This window comes from Catharus ustulatus, chromosome 10 (genome assembly GCF_009819885.2).
Source record: "Catharus ustulatus isolate bCatUst1 chromosome 10, bCatUst1.pri.v2, whole genome shotgun sequence".
Lineage (NCBI taxonomy): Eukaryota > Metazoa > Chordata > Aves > Passeriformes > Turdidae > Catharus > Catharus ustulatus.
In genome coordinates this window covers 16,835,092-16,856,146 of record NC_046230.1, presented here as the reverse complement: position 1 = coordinate 16,856,146, position 21,055 = coordinate 16,835,092, and the positions used below count along the sequence as shown (strand labels likewise).

Here is a 21,055-nt window from a genome sequence, read left to right as displayed (position 1 = left end):
ACCAAGGAAGCAGGTTAAGGCCAGCAGTGGCTTCTCTCTCCTGAAGGACCAAGGGAGTACAAAGACCACACTGTGCCTCTTCTGGTCCTGGAGCCACATGACTCCAGGCTGCCTCTTCCTTGGGATTCACATGACAAAGCCATGATTTAATTCCTAACACAGAACATTCAGCTGCTCACCAAACCAGGCCATTGAAAAGATCTCAGGGATGCAATGCAAACCTCCTGAGCAGTGGCTCCCTGCCTTTGCTTGGAACGATCCCACAATCTGCCTAAAACATTGGTGTGTCCAGTTCAGATGTTCTCAAAATAATGGGGCCATCTGCCTGGTCACATCAAGTCCCAGGGACACAACAATGACACACTTGGCAGCCCTGGAAGTGCCAGTTCAGATTCCAATCAACATGAAGATTCACTCCAGAAGAAGGGTAAGTGAAGACTACATGCCTGTTTCAACTTCCCCAAGGAACAATCTCTGGTTTTTTTCCTTATTTGTACAATTTAAAGGTGCATAACAAGCAATCTGCCTGTCCATCTTACTTTCAAGTAGCTGATCCTAAATATTTTCACTGAACTTTCTGACTTCCAGAAACACAAACTGGACAAATAATGTCATCTCACAGATTTGACCTTTCTCTAATTCTGTGCTTTCCCTACAAAATAGATTGCAATACTTCCCTGCTCTCAAAAGCCCCCTGACACAGCCACACTTTTTTTAACTGTTATCACAAAGGTATGATGGGATTTGTTTTGTTCCAGGAGATGCTGTTCTTCAAGTATCTTAAGTGTGTTCTGGTAAATTCCTAAGCAGAGGAATTTGTAGTGCTGTGGACATGTGAATCAACTTTGTCTCTGCCTGGTTTCCCTGTCTTGTGTAGCAGGACCCAACTTGTGATAATTCCCTTCTATGTTTTCTTGAACTTCTCAGATATTTTGATCTTTTAAAATATCCTATTTCAGTTTTCATGTTGAACTGTCTCATATTTCACTAGTTTTGTAGCTAATGTGCTTAGGGAAGCACATGAAAATGTTAGAGTAACTTCCCTGAAATGAAACAAACCCAAACAGAATTTCATTTAGCGACATTACAGACCCTTTTTACACAGCACAGATGGGTATTTTTTGTCACATACATTCACTGAGAACGCTGAGTTTTGTGTCTGTCTGGATTACAGCACTTTGCAGGATGTCACTCAGGACAGCTATAAAGCAGTGTCACAGTTAGACACTTACAACAGCAGGAGAGGGCACGTGGATGCTGGGCACAGAGCGGGGCCGCACGTGGTTGGCCAAGTGGCACAGAACGACGCCGTCCGTGAGAGCCGCCCCGAGGTCGCTGGGCAGGGACACCTTCAACCGCGACTCGATGTTCTGTGGGAAACCAACAGGGACAGGGGGAGCTCAGAGCTGCCTCCTTCCAGCTGCTTCCCTCTGCACAAGTTTGTACGAGGCAGAGCTCCTGCATTACAACTCTGTCTGTCCTCTGGCATTTCCAAACAGCTTTGTGAATAACCCCAAGGAAAGCCCTGTGCGTTACTGTGGTGCAGGGCTGGCCACAGTCTGGGAGCACAGTGGACTAATACAACCATTATTCAAAAATAACGGAACTCAGGACCTAGGAACAGTATTCCTAACCCTACATATTCTCAGAGAATGGCTCTGCCAAAGGAAGTGAAGATGATTGTCTTTGTGGGTTGGAGGACAACACAATTAACAAAAGTCAAGACAATATTTTTGCCTTTAAATAAAAACTGAACTGAATATACTTGCTTATTTGGCATAAGCAGTCCCTTAAAAAGGAGGTAGTTAGCATTTGTTTAAGAGAATGATTAAAAATTCAATTCAGGCTTTTAAACTCATTTAAAATGCTCTGTGACTATCACTGAGTTGTAATACTGTATCTAAATTTTTAAGTATTTAAAAAAATTTAAGCTTACCTAGGGAACAGAACAAGAGACAGACTACGTAGACTACACAGAAAGCAACCTGAGATGATAACATAAGAGAGGGTCTGCAAACACCACCAAGTTTTGCTTTATCTAAGGTAACCTTTCCCCTTTAGAGGAAGGAGACTGTCCTTACTTCAACACTTTCCCCCAAAACCAGGGAATTTTCTCAATCTGGGATGCTTATGGCTTTTAAGATTAGTTTCACTAAGTATATTCTTATTTATTGGGAAAATTCCAACAATTAATTACAGCACCTCAAGAAATCCCTTCATGCTCTGCAGAAAGAAGTCTGGGGCAAAGCAGAGCAGTACCTTAATGCCACGTGGCATTTCCAATATTCCCGTTTATTGTCATTGTACCTGGGCACGAACTAGGAGTGTGGTGCCCCTGGGCAGACAAAAAGCATAAATATTAGAAACATTTGTGGCTCAAATGTTCTGCACTTAACTAAGGATAAGGCAAGAATCAACAGACAGATCTAGAGCACACGAGGAAACCATGATGGCAGTATGACTGGCAGCAGTCTCTGCACTCCATCTGCTTTCCTGTCAGTTTTACAGAAAAAATGAATTTTAAAAAAAGACATTAAAATAAAAAGTAAAGGCAACTTTCCAGGGAGTTCCTTACAAGTGTGAAAGCTGATAAGGAAGAAAGGAAGCACACATAAAAGCAGAGTTCACCAGACATTCCAGCAGGAGTCGACACAGTTTATTATACAGAATTTGAAGCTGACTTCATCCAGCACAAGCAACCAAGTGAACACCACTGCACCCATCTGAAAGAAGTACATAGATTGTACCACACCATTTAAGTTTTGGTCAACTGTGCCCCACATTGATTCGGTGAAACTGGTCCATAAGAGAAAGGCAGATTTAGCAGGGTCATAAAACGCGTTTCCTGCTCTGTTCACACTCTGGCTCCTGGCAGCATTTACCTTGCGTAGCTGCTCTATCAGCTCCAGCTCCTCCTCCCGCTGTTTGGAGTTCTGTCGCACTCGAGGGTCTGCAGAATCATTAGCAGGAGACAAGGCACAGGTAGAGGATGAAGCAACAGCTAAAACAGCAGCATGAAGGAAAGGAAATCACTAAGCATGGATTGGCTCTGTGTTGTTTGCTACTGCACCGCGCACAAAATTCCAGAATGGGTACACTACATTCTTTTCCACAAATCTCTTTCTTACCTTTGATTATTAATCAAACTAATGTTCTACCAACCTAAAAGAGATTTCAACACAACTCCCTCACTTTTAGATTCTGATCTTTCTGTTGGATAATAGTCGTGCACAAACGATGATAAAGTTTTGCCACATGGAGCATTTTGAAACGGTTCTGTCTTTCTCCAGAAATTGCAATTCTCTTACAGGCTACTGGGCAATGCAAGAATTATCAAGTTGTTGAAGGCTTGTGTAGCAAAGGTGTAAGTGCAAACCAGGATGAGCAAATTCTCACACTTCCACAGAAATGACAAAAGAATACTGGACAGCTCCAAATAAAACCCTGTTTGTTCACAACGTATGTGATGTCATCTGTCTACAAATGGAATTCTAAAAGTAGTTTATTGATAAAGACCTAAAGTAACAAAATACTGCAAGCCCCAGGTACTCCAGATGCCAATATAATGTAGCAAAACTAGCTGATTTCTGAGCTGGATAACCTACCTTTCTTGGCTTCATCCCTGACAGCTGTTCGGAAAAGGAAACTCTCGGGTCGCTGGGAAGGGTTTCTATAGGAAGGCGGGGCTGCATGGCCAGGATATGGAGGGGAAAGGTGGACTAAACAAATGTGGAAAGGCACAGGAAAGGAAGGAGGAAGAAGGAAATGGTTAGAGTTTAAATAGGAAATGGGCACAGCAATGTGGTAATTAAAAAGAATAAAACAAAAAATTTTAATGTAATGATGACAAAATAAATTACAGCCATGCATGATAAAAGCAGAGCAGGAAAAGGCACTTCCAAGGACACTTGCATGCAAAGCACATTCCACATACCAATTCCAACAACTGTTCTGACTCTTGCTGAATGCATCTGTGTGCCAAAGCCTCTATGCAGGCCTAAACCAACCAAACCCTGTGCTCTGCCTGAGGACTTGCTGCATCCCTGTTGTCTCTTCCATTGTGTTTTCTAAGGAGACGCCAGTGACTGGGTAAATTCTCACACACACCAGTGCCACACACACAGGTGGGACAGATGCTCCCCTCTCTTCACAGGACAAATAAGCGAGCAGACATTCTGATCTTATTTTTCAGAATTTTTTTTTGCTTTTCCTCTTACCTGTCTGAGCGGCAGACGAGCCAGGGGAGATGGTAGGTCTGTCATCACTCTGTGAACAAAAAAGCAGAAGAGTATGAATGGTCCTAATCTGGAAAAGTTTTGACTACGTTTTAATTTGCTGTTTCAAGAAAAGCTCCATCCATCTAAGCGTGTTTCAGAAAAATAACCAGAAATAAGAAAAAACACTGTATGTTGTTTCCCAAGTCTTATCTCTGCAGATACAAAGTTTTCTTCTTTTACAGAACTGACATAACTGCTTTTTTTCCTTAGAAAAAAGAATGATGAAACAGCTCTGACTATGCAATGACAGAACATTGTTAACTCTTTCTTTCAACCCAAAATTGAGAAGTTCTCTTCACAAAGGGGACACCAAAACCCAGGTATTAAGTAACGTGCAGAACTGACAATACAGCAGCCCCGACAAGGATACTCCTCTTTGACACCTTGGCTAATGCAGAACTGCTGCTTACTGAACATCTGTCCCCAGTGAGACACTCTGTGGTCTCATCACAGTGCTTACACAGACTAATGATTTCTTGTGAGGAATGCATTCAGCACAGCAGTTTCCACAGAAAAGAAAGAAACAGGCAAAGAATACAAGTGTACTTTTGATGAACTCAACTTGATCAAGAATAATGATCTTGTACAGAAAAAGCAACATCAAAGACAACCAAGAATCCCTTGGAGCAGCATTACCCTGTTTTATGGATCAGGCCTCCTGCAGACACAGCCTAAAGCTAAGCTGAGGTAATACCTACTACAGTTTAATCAGGTGAATCAGGTTCATACCCTACCTGAACTTTTGATTAGATGCTGACAGACTAACACCTGTTAAAACCGATGTGTGGATCCGAGAATTTTTGTTGGCTCTAGTGGTGAATGATAATAGCAAGAGATACCTTGACAGGACTGAAGGTAGAGGCACTAGGCAGGGTAGTAGCACAGCTTTCCTGGTTCAACCCTGAGAGTGACTGAATGCAGAAAGAAAGAGAAGGCAGTAGCAGAGTTAGTGAGCAGCTGACAGGTTGCACACAAAGGTGGAATGCAGCAAAGTTAAAAATGAAGAGGGGATCACAATCACATTCTCAGAAACACTCAACAAGCAACACATCTATACTTGCTGAACTATAGCTAAAGCCTTCCTACCCTCCTGAACTTTCTGGGAGGTACAGTGTTTCTTTTACATATAATACAGTGATATTAAAAACAGAATTAAGAACAATGAGGCAAAAGCTTTTTTAGTAACACCTATGCCATCAGAGAAAAAGAAATTTTACCCTACAACTGTCCATTATAGGCCACCATTAAAAATAAATAGCTTTCTTTTTAATGTTTTGAGAATGCCTGAAAAATCAGAGAAGCCAATAATAAATAAATATCAGAGGCTCAGTAATACACACTTTATATCTGCCACAAACACTAACAACTGGTCCTTGTGATTACACACAAAATAAATGAGATCCTGTGGGTAGAATCTCACTTTTGGGGAAGATGTCAGTGTCAGGATTTACAGTGTTACCACAAATAAAGTGCAGTCACATTTCAATTATGACCAATATCAAAACAACTTTTCCCGTTTATAGAACAGGGGCTGTAGTTGTGCCCATCTGTCACTGACAGGTGGATCTGGAAAGCAAAATCCTGCATCTCACTGAATGCACCATCAAAAATTTAACATTTGAGGACTGAATGGCTCACTGCACTTTCTGAAACAGCTTTCAAATAGCAACATGACAGTTCAGCACAGGAAAGAACATCAAATGACACCTAGAAACTCTACAGGTAGTGAAAGATATTTGGGAGTTAGTTTTTAAAACATTTGCAACTATTCTGCCACTTCAGAACAGCCAGAAGGACTAGAAGGGAAGGTTTACACTCAGAGCAAGCCTTAAACACAAATACAGACTTATAGCTGATCCTCAAAACTGGCCCTTTCTCCAGAGCAGGACAGAGCCAATTTTTTTTTTCTTTTTTTTTAGGAGTTTCAAATATCCCTTGATTTAGACAACATATTAGCTAGCACATGAGAATAGTAAAATAAACCAGAACTAGCTGGGATGTGACATCAATGTATCTGCTATTCCTGTAAGAAAAGAGCAGGGCAAGCTTGACACAGACTAAGAAGTGACCACTAAGAAGTGGTCACTGTGCAGGCACCCAGCAGTGGGCAGTGGGAAGGGGACACAGCACAGGGAGGGACAATCACAACACCAACACACTGCATGCTCTTCACCTGTTTGCGAGTGCCTGGCCTCCTTTTAATGGTATTGGTGTTATTGTCAATCTCAAACACAAAGAGAGGCTCAAAGCCATTCTGGCAGGTACAGTAAGGAAAGAAAGAGAGGGAAGAAAGGAAGAAGTGAGGCAAAGAATGACTGTGAGAAAAGGCAGCCACAACATTAAAGGAATTATGATGCTGCAGTTCAGACTTACACCACTCTCTGCACATGCTGAACCCAGTTTTTAGGTCTAGCACTGAAGTCACAAAAATTTCCCTGTGCCAGAAACAACTGCAGATACAGGGAGTGCCAAAGGAGAGCCCAACCAGAACTCTGCATGAACCAAATAAGGATATTTTAAGAGAATTCAGTTATTAAACATTTGAATACACAATGAATGCCAATGGGCTGAGAGAAAATTCCAGGGTACAAGTTTGTGTAAGTCAAGTCCTGCTTACTTTACCCATACCATTATTATTTGTAACACACTGGGGCTTACCTAAATGTAGTCTTTACTTAAAATATTTCAGAGGTGCTAACAGTAATATGACAGCCTCAGGTCACATTTAAGACCACAACAAGAAAACACAAGGAAGGGAGCACAAAGCAGCAATGACACAAAGCTTGTGAGAGGAAAAGGTCACAGCAGCTGCCTGATGCTTCTGAAATACCTTGTGGGCTTCACAACAGAGTAACTGAGAAGCAGTGAGAGGATGGTTTATTTTTCCCCCCTTCAACAGTACTAACCTTGTAAGGAACAGCAGAGGAGAAAACAAGAAGATATTTGGAGAAAAATGAGATTTAGAGGCAATGAGGGCTGAAATCATCAGCCAAGTCTGAAAACTTGCTACCAGCTTTACAAGTCATCTCTGTGGTGATGAATGGAACTATCCCTGTGAGAACAGCAAGAGCTTCTGACTAAAATAAAAAATTTTATTTTCTCAGAGAGGCCAGTGATTACATTTCTTCACCAACATTTTAGTCTGGTTATCTATCACAGGTCAACCCAAAAAAATCCACCACAGTGTGCAATGAAGTTCTACAGCCAGACTCCACTTCAAATCACAGTATGCAGGAGAACTACAACTAAATGGAACCATTAACAGTCACAGAGAGATGGGCAATCGTTCTGGGACTTCAAACCACCTCTCCTGATGTTGTTTATAAACAGAAGGAAATGAGCAGAGTAACCTGTGCAACATGAATACATTTTAATTTTAATTAGTGATTAAAGACAACAACAAGATGACCAAAAGAAACACTAAAGATTTTAAAGAGGAGATTTGCAACTTAATTTTTTTGTTAAAGCAGTAACAATGCCAAAAGAGCAAAGGAGCAAAATAAAAAGCTCACTTGGCTTTCTAACTACATATTAGATTTAGTACTTTTAAAAGCTTTTCCTTATGTCCTCAGAAATTAGACCTAGCTAAAATTTCAACCCATAAGGATAGGGAAAATGTCAAATGAAATGGAATAGAATATAAAAAGGAAAAAGCAATGTAAACTCTTACAATTTTTTAAAAGCAAATTGATGACTGTTTCCTTGATGTTGAACAAGTTTTTACGATATAAAATACATTTGTGTAAACAAAAAAATGGTAAAAATTCCTAAGTGAGTATGGCCTAATGTTCCAGTTACAGTAACTGCCAGAAACAGCTCCCTTGGCATATGTGTTCATTAGGCACAGTGTGGATTTCCACATAGAGAGCTGCAGATCAGAAACCCCAGTATTTTTATATACTACTATAATTTAGTGCTGCTGAAAAACGTGAGGAACCAAAAGAAAAATGAAGAGACACATTATTGCTTTCAATCCTTCCCTGCCAGCCTGGTCACTCTTTTTGTGAGGTAAAAAAGGATGTAACTTGGTTAACACAAAAAGAAAACACCCCTTTCAACACAGTTTCTGAAAATTCTGTATCTTAATTTACAACAAAAGTCATGTGATCACACAGTCAAATAGAAATGGGGTTCTGAAAGGTGTCTTTAAAATACTTTCCAAAGATGAATTCACTGACAACAGAGAATCATCTCAACCCAAACTATTGCTGTTCTCCTGCTTTTTATGACCTAACTATGAAAACACGTTTTAATATGCTCACTGATAGTGATTGCTCTAAACAGCCACAATTATTAAATTTCTCTCTAACATTTTAAGCTTTCTTTCTCTCCCACAAAGTGCTAGTCTTATGAAAGTAGAAAACCCAAAAAGTCTGAATAAAGACACAGTAAGTATCTTGATCAACATGTTCAGGAGAGAGACACTCTAACCAAGAGCACTGCCTAAAGAAAATTCAGGCAAATAATGGAAGCACACAAATCAAGAAAATAAATTCTAGGCATGCAGTCATGCAACAGTAGGCAAATCAGGTGTATTTTTAATTTTCTAGACATGGATTATGACATTAATTAGTTTTTTTAATTATGCTACATTGCTAAGATGCCACAAAGGAAAAAATAGCATAAAACATGAATTATGTGCATACATATTTTTATTTTTATATGTGTTCAAAATAGAAAATTTTTAAGACATTTGCACTAATAAACAATAAAACTGTATGAGTATTTTTAAGTTGAACAGTTTTTTCTTGTGCCAAGTATTTCTAACCCCCATGTGCAGGACACAGATAAGTTAAAGTAGAAGGCTGTACTAAGCATTAAAATTGTTTACTTGACACTGAAGAGCACATCAATTAGGAAGCAAGCTGAATGGAGAATAAATCAAACCAGAACAACTAGAGGTGAATTTTTCATTTTAGAAACTCTTCTTTACTATCAGTAATTTTCTTCTGCTCTCAAACAAAATATAAGCTTTAGTTATTTTGTGGAAAAACATCATTGTATTATTAGCAAATGTCTGATAGCAAGAGTGTCAGCATATTCATTACACCACAGTTCACAGCTAAGCTATTCTTCAAGGGAGATGTCATGTTTTATGCTATTTAGATTAGCTCTAAAACAGTTGGTCTAATCTGAGACAATCATAACATGTTGTCATTTCTATGCTCTAGAATCTGCCACAGAAAAAGGCCATTTCATGCAGGATCTTACCACTAACAAGGCACTATCATCAGTATGCTGAGACCTTCTGGATGGAAAGGGACACTGGCAGGTGGGAGAGATGGAGCAATGTCAGAAACACACACAATGTCAGAACACATGGTATGTGAACAGACAGACATTTTGGAACATGTACTGCTTGCTTACAGCACTGTGAGCTCTTTAGAACAACCCATGAAGTATCTGTAACTCTGTAGGAATACACAGCCTCATGACCCAGCAATTACAGTGCAGTCCTGTCACTTAAGGAATCAATTATTCTGCTTTCTGTGTTGTGTCAAGCAAATACAGAACACTATGCATTCACAGTGCCTACTCTGGTAGAACAAAGGACCTTTTAAAAGAATAAATTAAGAACAGAAAAACATAAAGAAGAAAAAGGAGCAAAAACTATTTCAATTTCCCCACGTTTTGGCAATTTTCTAACAAAAAGAGTTGGAAAATGCTGCTAAAGAACTATCATATTTGTTACAATATTAAAAGTTTTCATCTGATTAACACTACCAAGTGAATTATCTGGTTTTGATTATAAAGATTATATTACTATAAAACTATAGTAGAAAAAAGCTTAAAAAAATATTTATTCCTTTTTCTGACAGCCCTCAAACTTCTAAAGCTTAATATTTCTGGGACAACTGATGATCTGGGACAGAAAACTGATCAGTGAAGGATGACTAACAGTGTAACTTGACTGAATACTCCTGTAAGAATATAAACTGTAGTGCTCACAAGGAGCAGGTCAGAATGGAATATGAAATGTATTTTCTGCAGAGAACATAGAAAACATACAAAAAACAATAAAACAACACACTTGGACAGGTAATCTACATGAACAAAAGAAAATACTAGACTCGCCCCATTAGAAAAACCCCCAGCCAAGGTTTAATAATATGTAAAAAAACTATGCCATAACCCAGTTTTGAGGTATTTTCCACAATAATAAAAAACTCAACTCTGATGGAGATCTAAGAATAAGCACTGACATCCTTACTAATGCTCTTATTGGACTCTTACCTCACCATCCATTGGATTTTGTTTCTGAGGACTTAAAGAGGCTTTTTGCTACACAGAAAAAGAGAAAATAAAACTTCAAATAATGTCACAGAGAAATAAAAGCTCACAACAAAGCAGCATAACTCAAAAGTGTTTTAAAACAGAGGTCTTAGTTTTTTTAATAGAACATGCACTGGGAAAATTGCAAATTTAACTGAGCTGAAACTTCCCTATTAGTAAAAAAACAGCCTTTATTCAACAAACAAACCAACTAACATTTCAAATTATGCTTATGAAAGATGCATAATAAATCCAAAATACAACCCAAGGGAGGAATTTAACTGGTGAGAATAAAGTGGTCATGAATAACAAAGGCAACAGAAGAAAAATACCCCAAAACCAAACCAAAAACCCCAGCAGACTCATCAGTGAACAACATGCATCCTATAAGCTTAATCTTGAACTAAAAGACTGAGCTGAATATTTAACAAGCAGCTTTACTACAAAATAGTGCCAGAGGCCTGAGCATAGTTGGTGCTAATGAAAAGCCTAGTCTCAGGCAGCTTTTCCTAAACCAACTTTATACATGAAATACAAGCAATAAACCATTCTTTGCCTCTCTGCTGACTGCCCTAAGCCCAAAATATTAACAGTAACAGTTCTTAAATTTGTGATGGTGTGATTCAGGAAGTGATCAGAGCAGCAAACAGTAAAACAAGTTTAAATCAACTATCATATAAATAAACTGGCATGTTAACCAGAAGACTTCATATTGAGTGCAGAGAGAGACAGGGAAAACACAGTGTTCAGAGTGCCTGAGGTACCATAGCTCTGCACCCATGCCTTACCCAGGTGAAACTTATTATCACAAAATAGCAAAATAGATCAGGTAGCATTATATTTTTGTGTGTCTGATTATTTCCTCCCTGTCAAATTTGTCTTCAAATTTAACTGCCTCTATGCCTTCTCAGATACAGGCCTCTTCTTTCTTAAACCAATCCTGTCACATCTATGCAAATGAAAATTGAGAACATGAGGTGAAATGGGCAAAAACCAGAATTCTTTACAATTATATTTTGGGTAAATCTTCCTCCCCAGTTCTAGCTTTGCCTGTGATAAGTGAGGTACAGCACCAACACTTAACAGACTTAAATGGAATTTGTCCAAATTCTTTATAAAGTGCCAGGAGCGCAATATACAAGCAGTAATTACCATGGCAATTAGTCATGATTAAGGGATTTAGAAAAGATAAAGTATGACATAGGTACTAAAAGGAGGCACCTTTATAAAGTCAAGGACAGCTTCTCTCTGCATCTGCTTGGTTCTCATCCTCTCCTCCTCGTACTGGAGGGCTGCCAGTTGGGCCTCCCGGCGGGTGCGCTCGATGTGCCGGCGCTGCAGCTCCGAGTCTGTGCTTGGCACCTGCAATCAGACAGGGCATCAGGCTGGGCAGTCAGAGCTGCAGAGGGGTTATGGAGAAACAGCTCACATCTTATGGATAACACCAGTCTGGTTTTACACCAAACTCATTCAAAACAATTTGAATTCTGTGTGTTACCTGGGTGTGGTGACTTGATAGCGAGAGAAAATAAGGTGAATCAGGCAGGGGTCTGACAAATGCAAAAACAGAAAGTAAGTAGACTTTTAATCTTAAATCTAAAAATTTTGCATACAAGAATTGTCAGTGACAAGTATCAGAAGAGTAACTGTCTACTAACAGCTGTGATGATGATTTAGCTCCCTGTGAATGACAGATTTTGTGAAGTAATTTCTATTTCTTCTCCTGAATTGTAATAAATTTTTTTACAGCACAAGATGTACCAGTGGGATTGTACATTCGGCCTACAACATTGAGATACTTGGCACTTACACCCATTCTCTAACAGTAACCAAACCAGAATTTTTTCACATGATCCTCATTTAGAGGAACAACTGGATAGCATGGTTATTTGAGGGAGGGGAAAATAATAAAATTAATCAGGCAGAAATGTTCAAGTCTCTTTTTCCCTACCTCTCTGTCCTGTCCACATAACTCCTTAGTACTTGGTGATGCTCTCTGTCCTGCATCAAATTTAGAGTTTCAGGTCTTCGTAATTCATCTGTATCCCTGCAGGTAAGACACCAGGTGGAAGGGGATTTGGCCACTGATGCATACAGACTACTGTCAGATTAATTCTACTCTAGGTTACAACTGTTTTTGTGAGAGAAATGCCCAAACAACTAGCTTCATATAATCACAAAAGTGAAATCTGGACTAAAGAAATCACATTGTGATACCAAGTCAGATAACTACTGCAGTTTGTAATTAAACATTAACTTGCTGAATTAACAATTATTTCAAAATACAGGAAGATGGATTCTCTCTTAGAAGACAATATTTGGATTATTGCAGGCCTTATTCTGCTGTGGAAAGAGCAGAATTATTTTTAAACATCAGGATCCTTTGGTATTTCCAGCACACCTCACCAATCAGTGACACAAGCCCTCAAAGTCACAAGGCAAACAAGAACCCATCTGGCTCTTATCCATCGTATCAACAGTAAGAGAGAAATTTTGCAGTCAATTCTTTGCTAGAAGGCAGCTGTTAGCACTGAAACAATTCCCAAGGTCCACAGCCCACAGCATGTACCCTGACATGTTGCTGCCTAGAAACAAAGTTGATGGAAGTCAAGGAGCTTACTCTTGACAGCCTAAGCTCTGTGACCTGCGCTCCTGGGGCAGCCATGGAACACACACACACTCAACCGTGCATTTCCCAAACATGCAGTGCAGCTGGCTGTGTGCACACCAGGGCTTTTCCTCATGGAGGTGAGATGTGGAAGACCAATATGTTACAGGTCTCTTCTGTTACTTAAATTAGCACTGAAGCACATGACAAAGCCATTACTTGGAGCTGTTTTGAACAGACAGGACTGGGTTCAGCTCAGTGCCAAGGAGTGCGCTCAGAGTAGAGTACACACAGCTTTGTTGCATCAGGAATGCACCACAGTCTGTCCAGAGGCATAAACTGAGTTTATTTAATTGAATCAACTAATATAAGTACTCTTGAGATGAAGTCTGTGCTACATCCAGCTTTCAGAGTTTTAACGGCTCCAGCATGCTAAAGAAAAAAAAAAATAAAAAAGAGGCTGCCTGCCAAGACATTGCACAGAATTACTGTGGAAGCACTTTACAGCTTGTGGTTGTCACAAAATAAAATATTTGACTAATACAAGCTTAAAATACAAAAAATTACTCATTGTCATATGGCTGTTTTTACACAATTTTGAAGGCAATAACAACATGATCTGGTTTTAGTGCCTTAATAATTTCACTCTGCTGCAGCATAGTAAGCTACAACTCATGCAGATGATTAACTACTTCTGCATGGAGATCTACTGCTATCCTTAAGTTAAATTTTGAAATAAATGGGTTCTTTAATGAACTACAACTTCCTTTATCATTAACACCTGTCTATGTAAGCAGCAGCTCACCCCAGCTAACCAGCCTTCTATTTCCTTCAGATTTATCCTGCAAACCAGTGTTTGCAAAGTCTAATTATTTCCACATTAACCACAAATGTTCAAATAAGAAAATAAGTAAACAACCAGGCAAAAATTCAAATTTTGAAACCAAGAGCACTCACTTTTTTGGGGGAGAACATGGCAGAACTGCTATATCACTTTATACCTGACTTGTGGACAGGATAAGGAATGCTGACATATGCTGAAATAGTTACCCTCTCCTGTACAGCTACTGTATCTGCACATTTTCAGCACATTTCAGAATATCTATTTAGATGTTGCCAAAACTCTGGAAAAATTTATACACTAATCTTGGTCTCAATTTGCTCTTTCAATACCATTTTAGAATCCATTAAAAATTGGTTTCTACTGACAGCATAAGTAGTGACATACTTAGGACTAGCAGTTGTCTTTTCCACCATTCCCTGCCCCCCCAAACATTCCAAGTACAACTGGGTGGTTTTCTGTGGAGTCCTTACAAATTCACTTTCACTCCACAGAATACTGAAATGCTTCAATAGGGTAATAAAGGTTCTATCAGTTTTTATTTGGAAGAATTTGCTTGATTTTATCTTTTATTTGCTTATCTTCTTTTCTTTTAGCTAGACACCCAAAATTCTTTTCAGAAATCTAACCACCTCTCATTGACACTCTGTTCTCCTGACCTTTATTTTACAGATAAGCATCTTGTCCAACAAGCCAAGTACAGTAATTTCACGAATACAAGCCGCACCAATTTGACCAAAATTTTGGTGGAAACCCGGAAGTGCGGCTAATATTCCGGGGCGGCTAATCTATTAACAAAATTCTAAAAGCTGCCAACACGGAAGTGAGAGCCCGCGGCAGCCCCAAGCCAAGCTGGAGCCCGGCCGGCCCCGGCAGAGGTGGGAAAGCCTGGCAGAGGCGGGGCCAGCAGTGTGGGGGCGGGCGGCAGAGCCTGAGCCAGCAGGGCGGGGCAGGGAGGGCGGCAGAGCCTGAGCCAGCATGGCGGGGGAGCCCGGGAGAACTGGGGCTAGCAGTGCAGGGGAGCATGGCAGAAGCAGGAAGGCCGGCGGGTGGGGCTGCCTGGCAGCGGGGGAAGCCCAGCAGAATCGGGGCCAGCAGCGTGGGGGAGCCCGGCGGTGCGGGGGCCTGCAGTGCCGGCCAGGGCGAGGAAACGCGGCGGCGGTGCAGACGGGAGGGGGCGGCCGGCGAGCCTGGTGGCCGCGGCGGCAGCCCTGCCGGCGGGGCGAGCGAAAGCGGCGCTCGCGAAAGCGCCGCTCGGCGAGCGAAAGCGGCGCTCGCGAAAGCGCCGCCGCTCGCGGCTCGCGAAAGCGCCGCCGCGAGCCGCCGCCGCTCGCGAAAGCGCCGCCGCGAGCCGCCGCCGCTCACGAAAGCGCTGCCGCTCGCGAAAGCGGCCGCGGGGCGAGCGAAAGCGGCAGCGGGGCGGGCGAAAGCGGCAGCGGGGCGGGCGGCGAGCCCGGCGGCGGCAGCCCTGCCAGCCGGGCGAGCGAACGCGGCAGCGGGGCGGTGCTGACGGGAGAGGGGGGCCAGCGAGCCCGGCGGCGGCGGCGGCAGCACCACCCGGCCAGCCCCGCCGAGCCGTGGCGCTGAGCTGGGCCACCCGGCCCCGTCGGCAACCATGAGCGGGCCGAGCCTTCCTGGCCCCGCCCCGAGCCAGTAAAGCCCGCTATGCCGCGATCCTGTTACTAATTGGCCAATTTGTGAAAGCTGCGCACGGATTCTCGCGACGAACGAAAGTGCGGCTAATATTCGGGGTGCGGCTTATCTATTGACAAAGACAGCAACATTGTCGAGGCACCGGGGGTGCGGCTTATAATCCGTGCGGCTTGTATTCGTGAAACTACTGTAATCACTAAAGAGCATGGGCTTACTTCACCAAAATAAGCAACTTGTTTTCAGAATTGATCCCCATTCTATCTCTTCTGCTGATGAAAGCTCATGATTAAGACCCAGAAAGATACTTTTAAAAAATAAATTAATGTCCCACAATACGAAAACCAGCAGGAGCCAACCAGGAATGTGTCCTCATGGCACATCAGATACTCCATAGTATCTCTATCCTTCTTGCAAGCACCTTTATCCCTTTTTGTCCTCTATGTAATAAAGCTTAAATCAATGATTTAATCAAAGCACAAATTAAACCACAAAAAGCAGATATTAAATCAGTTTAAAAATATGCACTTTAATTATGCAGATTTCTTTAACCAACTGATTTTAAGTTGAGCATTGGCATAGAACAGTTATGCCTTTTGCTCACTGTCATTATTAAAATTCCAATTCCTAATATGGGGGCAATAACATATGAAAAAATGCAATACACACTTCTGGTGAAGCAACAGAAAACAATGCCATATTCTACACACATTCAGTAAATACATGCTCTGCACTCATCTCTAAATTCTTGTTAAATTATTGTGACCACACACCTGTTTTGATGTAAATGTCGTCTTGTATCCTCTGTTCTCTGAAATTCTCTGATGGATACAGGCTTTACTGGTGAGTTCTAAGCAAAAAACCACAAAAAAACAAGCTGACAATTTATTCAGAAAACTGTACATTAATGCCAAACAATCTCTTTGTAGAGCTACATCTGTAACTACTGGTATTAAAAACACCTGACAAAGCACAAAACACAAGTCAAGGATGTTCATTTCCAACCAAGCAAGCTCACTCTTATATTTTTTTCTCCAATTTAAATAAATAATAGTTTCAAGATTACATATAAATGCCTGCTGGTAATTTCAAAAGTTTAAAACCTCCAGTATGAAGAATTATGCAGAAAAGTTCATATAGGTATAAAATTTGTATTGAAATGTAAATACATTATTTGGAGTTTAACTCTGTAAGTGTATAACAGTGAAGACTGGATTCTCAGAAATACAGAATAAAGGAGCTGATGGTCTTTCATTGCATTTTAAAGACAGGTCTCAGAAGGACTAAAAAAGCAAAACCTGGGATTAGTAAGAACACTTTAGGTTTATTTTGAGCAATGAGATAATTTATCCTATTTGGAACAGAGACATATTGCCTTTGGTGTTATTTAAAAACTTCCACTGATCACCCATTCATGTAGGAAAATAGAAACTTTGCAAGATTAACTTGCCAATTTTCACTCACGCACGTTACTATACTGCAGTCAGCCTTCCTAAGTAGTAGAGTATTTTGGACTGTCTTTTTAGAGAAACTACTCATTCAGCTAAAACCAGTTTAATTTTTTAACTAGACAGACCCCAAGGAATAGCTGTTGCGATGCTGACCAATGCCTGTTCCTTATCTACAGCAAGGAGTCCTTGGGTTTCATTGCCTACAGTTGACTTTTCTGAGTTCTGCTCTTGTGTCTGTGCATCAGCTTCTGTGACCTGATACTGAATTTATGAGCTTTGCAAAATGAATGCATCTCTCATATCTGTGTGACTGATTTCTAACACAGTCATATAAAGCTGACAAGAAACTGCCCAAGCTCCTACATAAAAGCTAAAGATGCACTTCTCTTTTTTTCCTTTCTTCAAATAGCAAATATTTTTCTGCTTCAAAACACACAGAACTTTGAAAGAACACATATGAATCACAGCAGCACAGTTAACGTTTAAGCAGAGCAGCCACAAAGATTTTTGCAGACAAGTTATTCATGTAGTGTGTACAGTGAGCCACTGAACTGTGTAACTGGGTGCAGAGGTATTAATTAAGACTGACAGAACACAGAGGAAACATGTTGTGGCTAAAAATCTAATTCTATAGGTCCAGTTTCTGGTGTAACATCCACAAGTGTAACTTCCAGGTGACTCAACAGGGAAGAGTTTTCACCAGGGCTTTGCTGGGCTGTGTGAACAGAATGAACATGAGCAGAAGCAGCACCTCGTTGGAGATCCGCCGCTGGTCGATGTAGGCCATGAACTGGGAGCTGAGGCTGTCTGGCTCCAGGCTCTTGGGCTGCCTCACCTCTTCCTCCTCCTCCTCTGTGGCACAGCTGTCAATGTAGTCGATCTGATCGAGATCGTGTTCCACTTGACAAACATACACAGAGAAAACCCCCACAATTAGATAACCCACGAGAGAGGAAAAGACCAACAATGCAGCAAGGTCAGGAACTAAGGCCCTGATTTTTCTGCCATCTGGGAAAGCTCAGCCTGAAAGCTCTTGGATTTTGCCAGGCCCACTAACATTACACAAACAAATTTTGAAATAATGATAAAATTTATGCCTGTTAAAAGCAATGAGGAACATGTATCAAGCAGGTAGTTTTATACTGCTGGCTGTAGATATTTCTGCAGTGACTGCAAAAGTAAATACTGTGATTTCCTTTTCAAAAGTAAAAGCTATATATCAAAATCTTTCAGCTAATATCAAGACTATACAATGACATGTGTACATTTTGGAATAATTTCTCTTGGTTCTCTGTCAGAAAAATCAGAATGGATATGACAGATCCTTCTACTAGTATTGCTACTACAACAAAATAGAAAGCAGCTTGTCTAAATTATCTGGATGCAAACACAATAAATATAAGTGCATGTGGAAATAATGAACAACACTACAGAAAACAACAAAATCCTTCTAAAACAATATAAGGCACCTGCAAATTTACTTTAAAAGAAGAATGAAAAAAGAAATTAGGAATCACTGAAATGAGAGCAAGAAACAGCACCGTGTGGCTGGTATTGATTTTCTTTTGTGTGGGAGATATTATGTAGGGCAATTTTTTCACTTGTCACTGCTTTTCCACATTGTGCCCAGGGATTCTGAGAGTCATGACATACAGCAAACCCCTCTGGTGAAAAATACTGCACTAGGGATGCAGGGGAAAGCATAAGTTCCCTTTCAGAGCACTAGAGCTTTCTTTTCTTAAATCCCTTCCCAAACTTGCTCCAGACTCCTGCAGACATTCTTCTTTACTCCCCCGCCCCTTTCCTGCTTGTCTAAAACAGACTTCTCATTGCTCACCACACAATCTAGCAACTGTTACTGCCAAAGCCACCCCCTCTGCTACAACAACCACCCAAAACTACATTCCTATATGCTGTGGCTTCATTAAATCTCCATCTCAGTTTCAAATCTTAAAAAAATCCCAAAGAATCCAAACTCCCTTTCTTTCCAGGCTTGCTTATTAAATAGTGATGATGATAATAAAAACAATAATACAGAAGAAGGTGAAAGATATATGTTGTTAGGATCACAAAACTGCAAAGCATCTGATTTCTGACAGCCACATGTTATGGTTTGTGCCCCTCTCAGATACACCTACTCATGAACTGATCATGCTCCAGCTTAATAGTCTGTGAGGCATTTTGAAATCCCTGCTGTACAAAAGCCAAAGAACAAAGTAAAGTTAGTCTTGGAGGCAGAGCTGGCAGCACCACCTGTTATTAAGGTTGCCCAGAGTTCCCCATGACACCATGTCTTCAATTTTCTAACTGCCAGAATTTAACACATTTAACACATTTTTCCCCATTAATGTGAAAGAGTGTCAGTAAATTAAAATGTTTCAGGTATTTCTAGAAGGTGGCAGAGAAAACAAAAAATTGTGGCACAGAAGACTAAGACAAGAAGGTGGCAGAAGATAAAGATGGGGAGGAGAAGGGAAGAGGAAGAAAACGTGGGAGCTGGGCACAGGAGATTAATGTAGCTGGGAAGAGTAACACTTAGAAAAAATGAACTGCAGTAATCAGGGAAAATGAAAAACAGGGAGCAGCTGAGAAAGAAGAATCATCAAAGTATATTCAGATAACATCTAATAATAAGTAGTGCAGAGGAATGGAAAAAAAGGAATTATTGAAAAAATAAACCTGAAAGATTATTAAAATTAAGGCATATAAACAAAAGGAGACACTGGTAGCAGCAGAGTATTGGAAGTTAAAATGAAGGAGGACTGTGGAGATATGGGAACATGGAAAACATGATCACCTCTTGATCAGCTATGAAGGTGATCCTGCAAGATTGCAGGACGCCAATTGAGAAAGTGCAGTAAAGAACTGTCACTCACAAACACCAGACCCTCCTGGATGGTATTAAAGTTTGCATTAAAATCCAAAACTGGAACGAGACACTTGTACTACTTATAAATATAAAATTCCTGAACAAAATTGCTCATCCCCTTCTGACAGCAATCAGCACAGAGCACTGGTAATTTACTATTGCAAGTAAATTTTCCCCAGAAGTTCAAACAGCAAAACTCCATGCAAGGAAATTCAATATTTCAAAATACCATTTGAAGCAGTTGGAGACTTGAACATAGGACATAGGCAAAAGGTGACAGTTTTCAAGAAAATACCAATTCTGCCACTATTTGATTTTGCCTTTAACATCCTTAAAATCACAGTATTTTTACAGTTTCCACACCATTGTTTTTGTGCAGTTCCACCTAGACCTTTCTGGTTGTTTTTCCTCTTTAAACAAGCTATTATCTATAGGAAACATGATAATAAATACTGTTAGCCAAAGGTCACTACTTACCTCCACCATTAGTTACAACTGCACTCCCTCTGTTTTCTTGGTATTGACTTTCTCTCCTCAGTCTCTGCTCTTTCGTGATCTCTGCCACACGTAATGGGAGGTCTGACAACTCATCTGTTGGCTTTAAAACACAAACAGTGAAGTCTGGAAACATTTTTCTTCAGAAATGTAATTTTGTAATCTACTACTTCTTGATTTGTCCTTGGTTTGTACTTCAATTGCCCTGTTTTACAATCACAAAACACTAATTTAAAGCAAAAGACAGCTATAATGCATTGTTTTAAAAAAACATAGAAACCAGTTGCCTACAGTTTTGACTGCAGTATCTGCAGGTGACTGAAAACATCCCAGGATGGAAAATCCTAGCACCTTCTCTAAAATCAAGCTAGAAGTGCAGCTATGGAGTATAGCTCCCTGTGACACTTTATGTCTTGGTTATTTTCTAGTTGCCCCAAGAGGAAAAGGGAACTTCTTCATGGCATTAATAATTGACAATCTTTTTGCCAAGAGATCCTGTTTTCCTGCTTCTAAACAGTGAACAGATTTCAACATTTTAAACAAAGAAAGAAGACAACACTTCCAGCTGTTTTCCAACGCTGAATTTTCATA

The 21,055-nt window shown here is 40.5% G+C and overlaps 1 protein-coding gene across 14 annotated transcripts in view; it reads right to left on the bottom strand.

Moving 5' to 3' along the window:
- The window catches only part of LRCH3 (leucine rich repeats and calponin homology domain containing 3), a 62,944-nt gene that overhangs the window by 9,572 nt on the left and 32,317 nt on the right, over nt 1-21,055 (bottom strand). For 2 of the 14 annotated variants that reach the window (XM_033068218.1, XM_033068215.2), the window contains exons 8-21: nt 20,447-20,567; nt 17,852-18,000; nt 16,423-16,499; nt 12,502-12,597; nt 12,049-12,100; nt 11,772-11,912; nt 10,512-10,559; nt 9,489-9,542; nt 6,451-6,531; nt 5,117-5,188; nt 4,218-4,266; nt 3,606-3,719; nt 2,883-3,001; nt 1,233-1,370 (exon numbers count right to left, since the gene is read on the bottom strand). In XM_033068218.1, coding sequence (XP_032924109.1) covers nt 1,233-1,370; nt 2,883-3,001; nt 3,606-3,719; nt 4,218-4,266; nt 5,117-5,188; nt 6,451-6,531; nt 9,489-9,542; nt 10,512-10,559; nt 11,772-11,912; nt 12,049-12,100; nt 12,502-12,597; nt 16,423-16,499; nt 17,852-18,000; nt 20,447-20,567 — 1,311 coding nt within the window. The remainder of the gene's footprint in view (nt 1-1,232; nt 1,371-2,882; nt 3,002-3,605; nt 3,720-4,217; nt 4,267-5,116; nt 5,189-6,450; nt 6,532-9,488; nt 9,543-10,511; nt 10,560-11,771; nt 11,913-12,048; nt 12,101-12,501; nt 12,598-16,422; nt 16,500-17,851; nt 18,001-20,446; nt 20,568-21,055) is intronic. The other 12 variants (XM_033068223.1, XM_033068219.2, XM_033068229.1 and 9 more) reach the window with 9 other exon arrangements.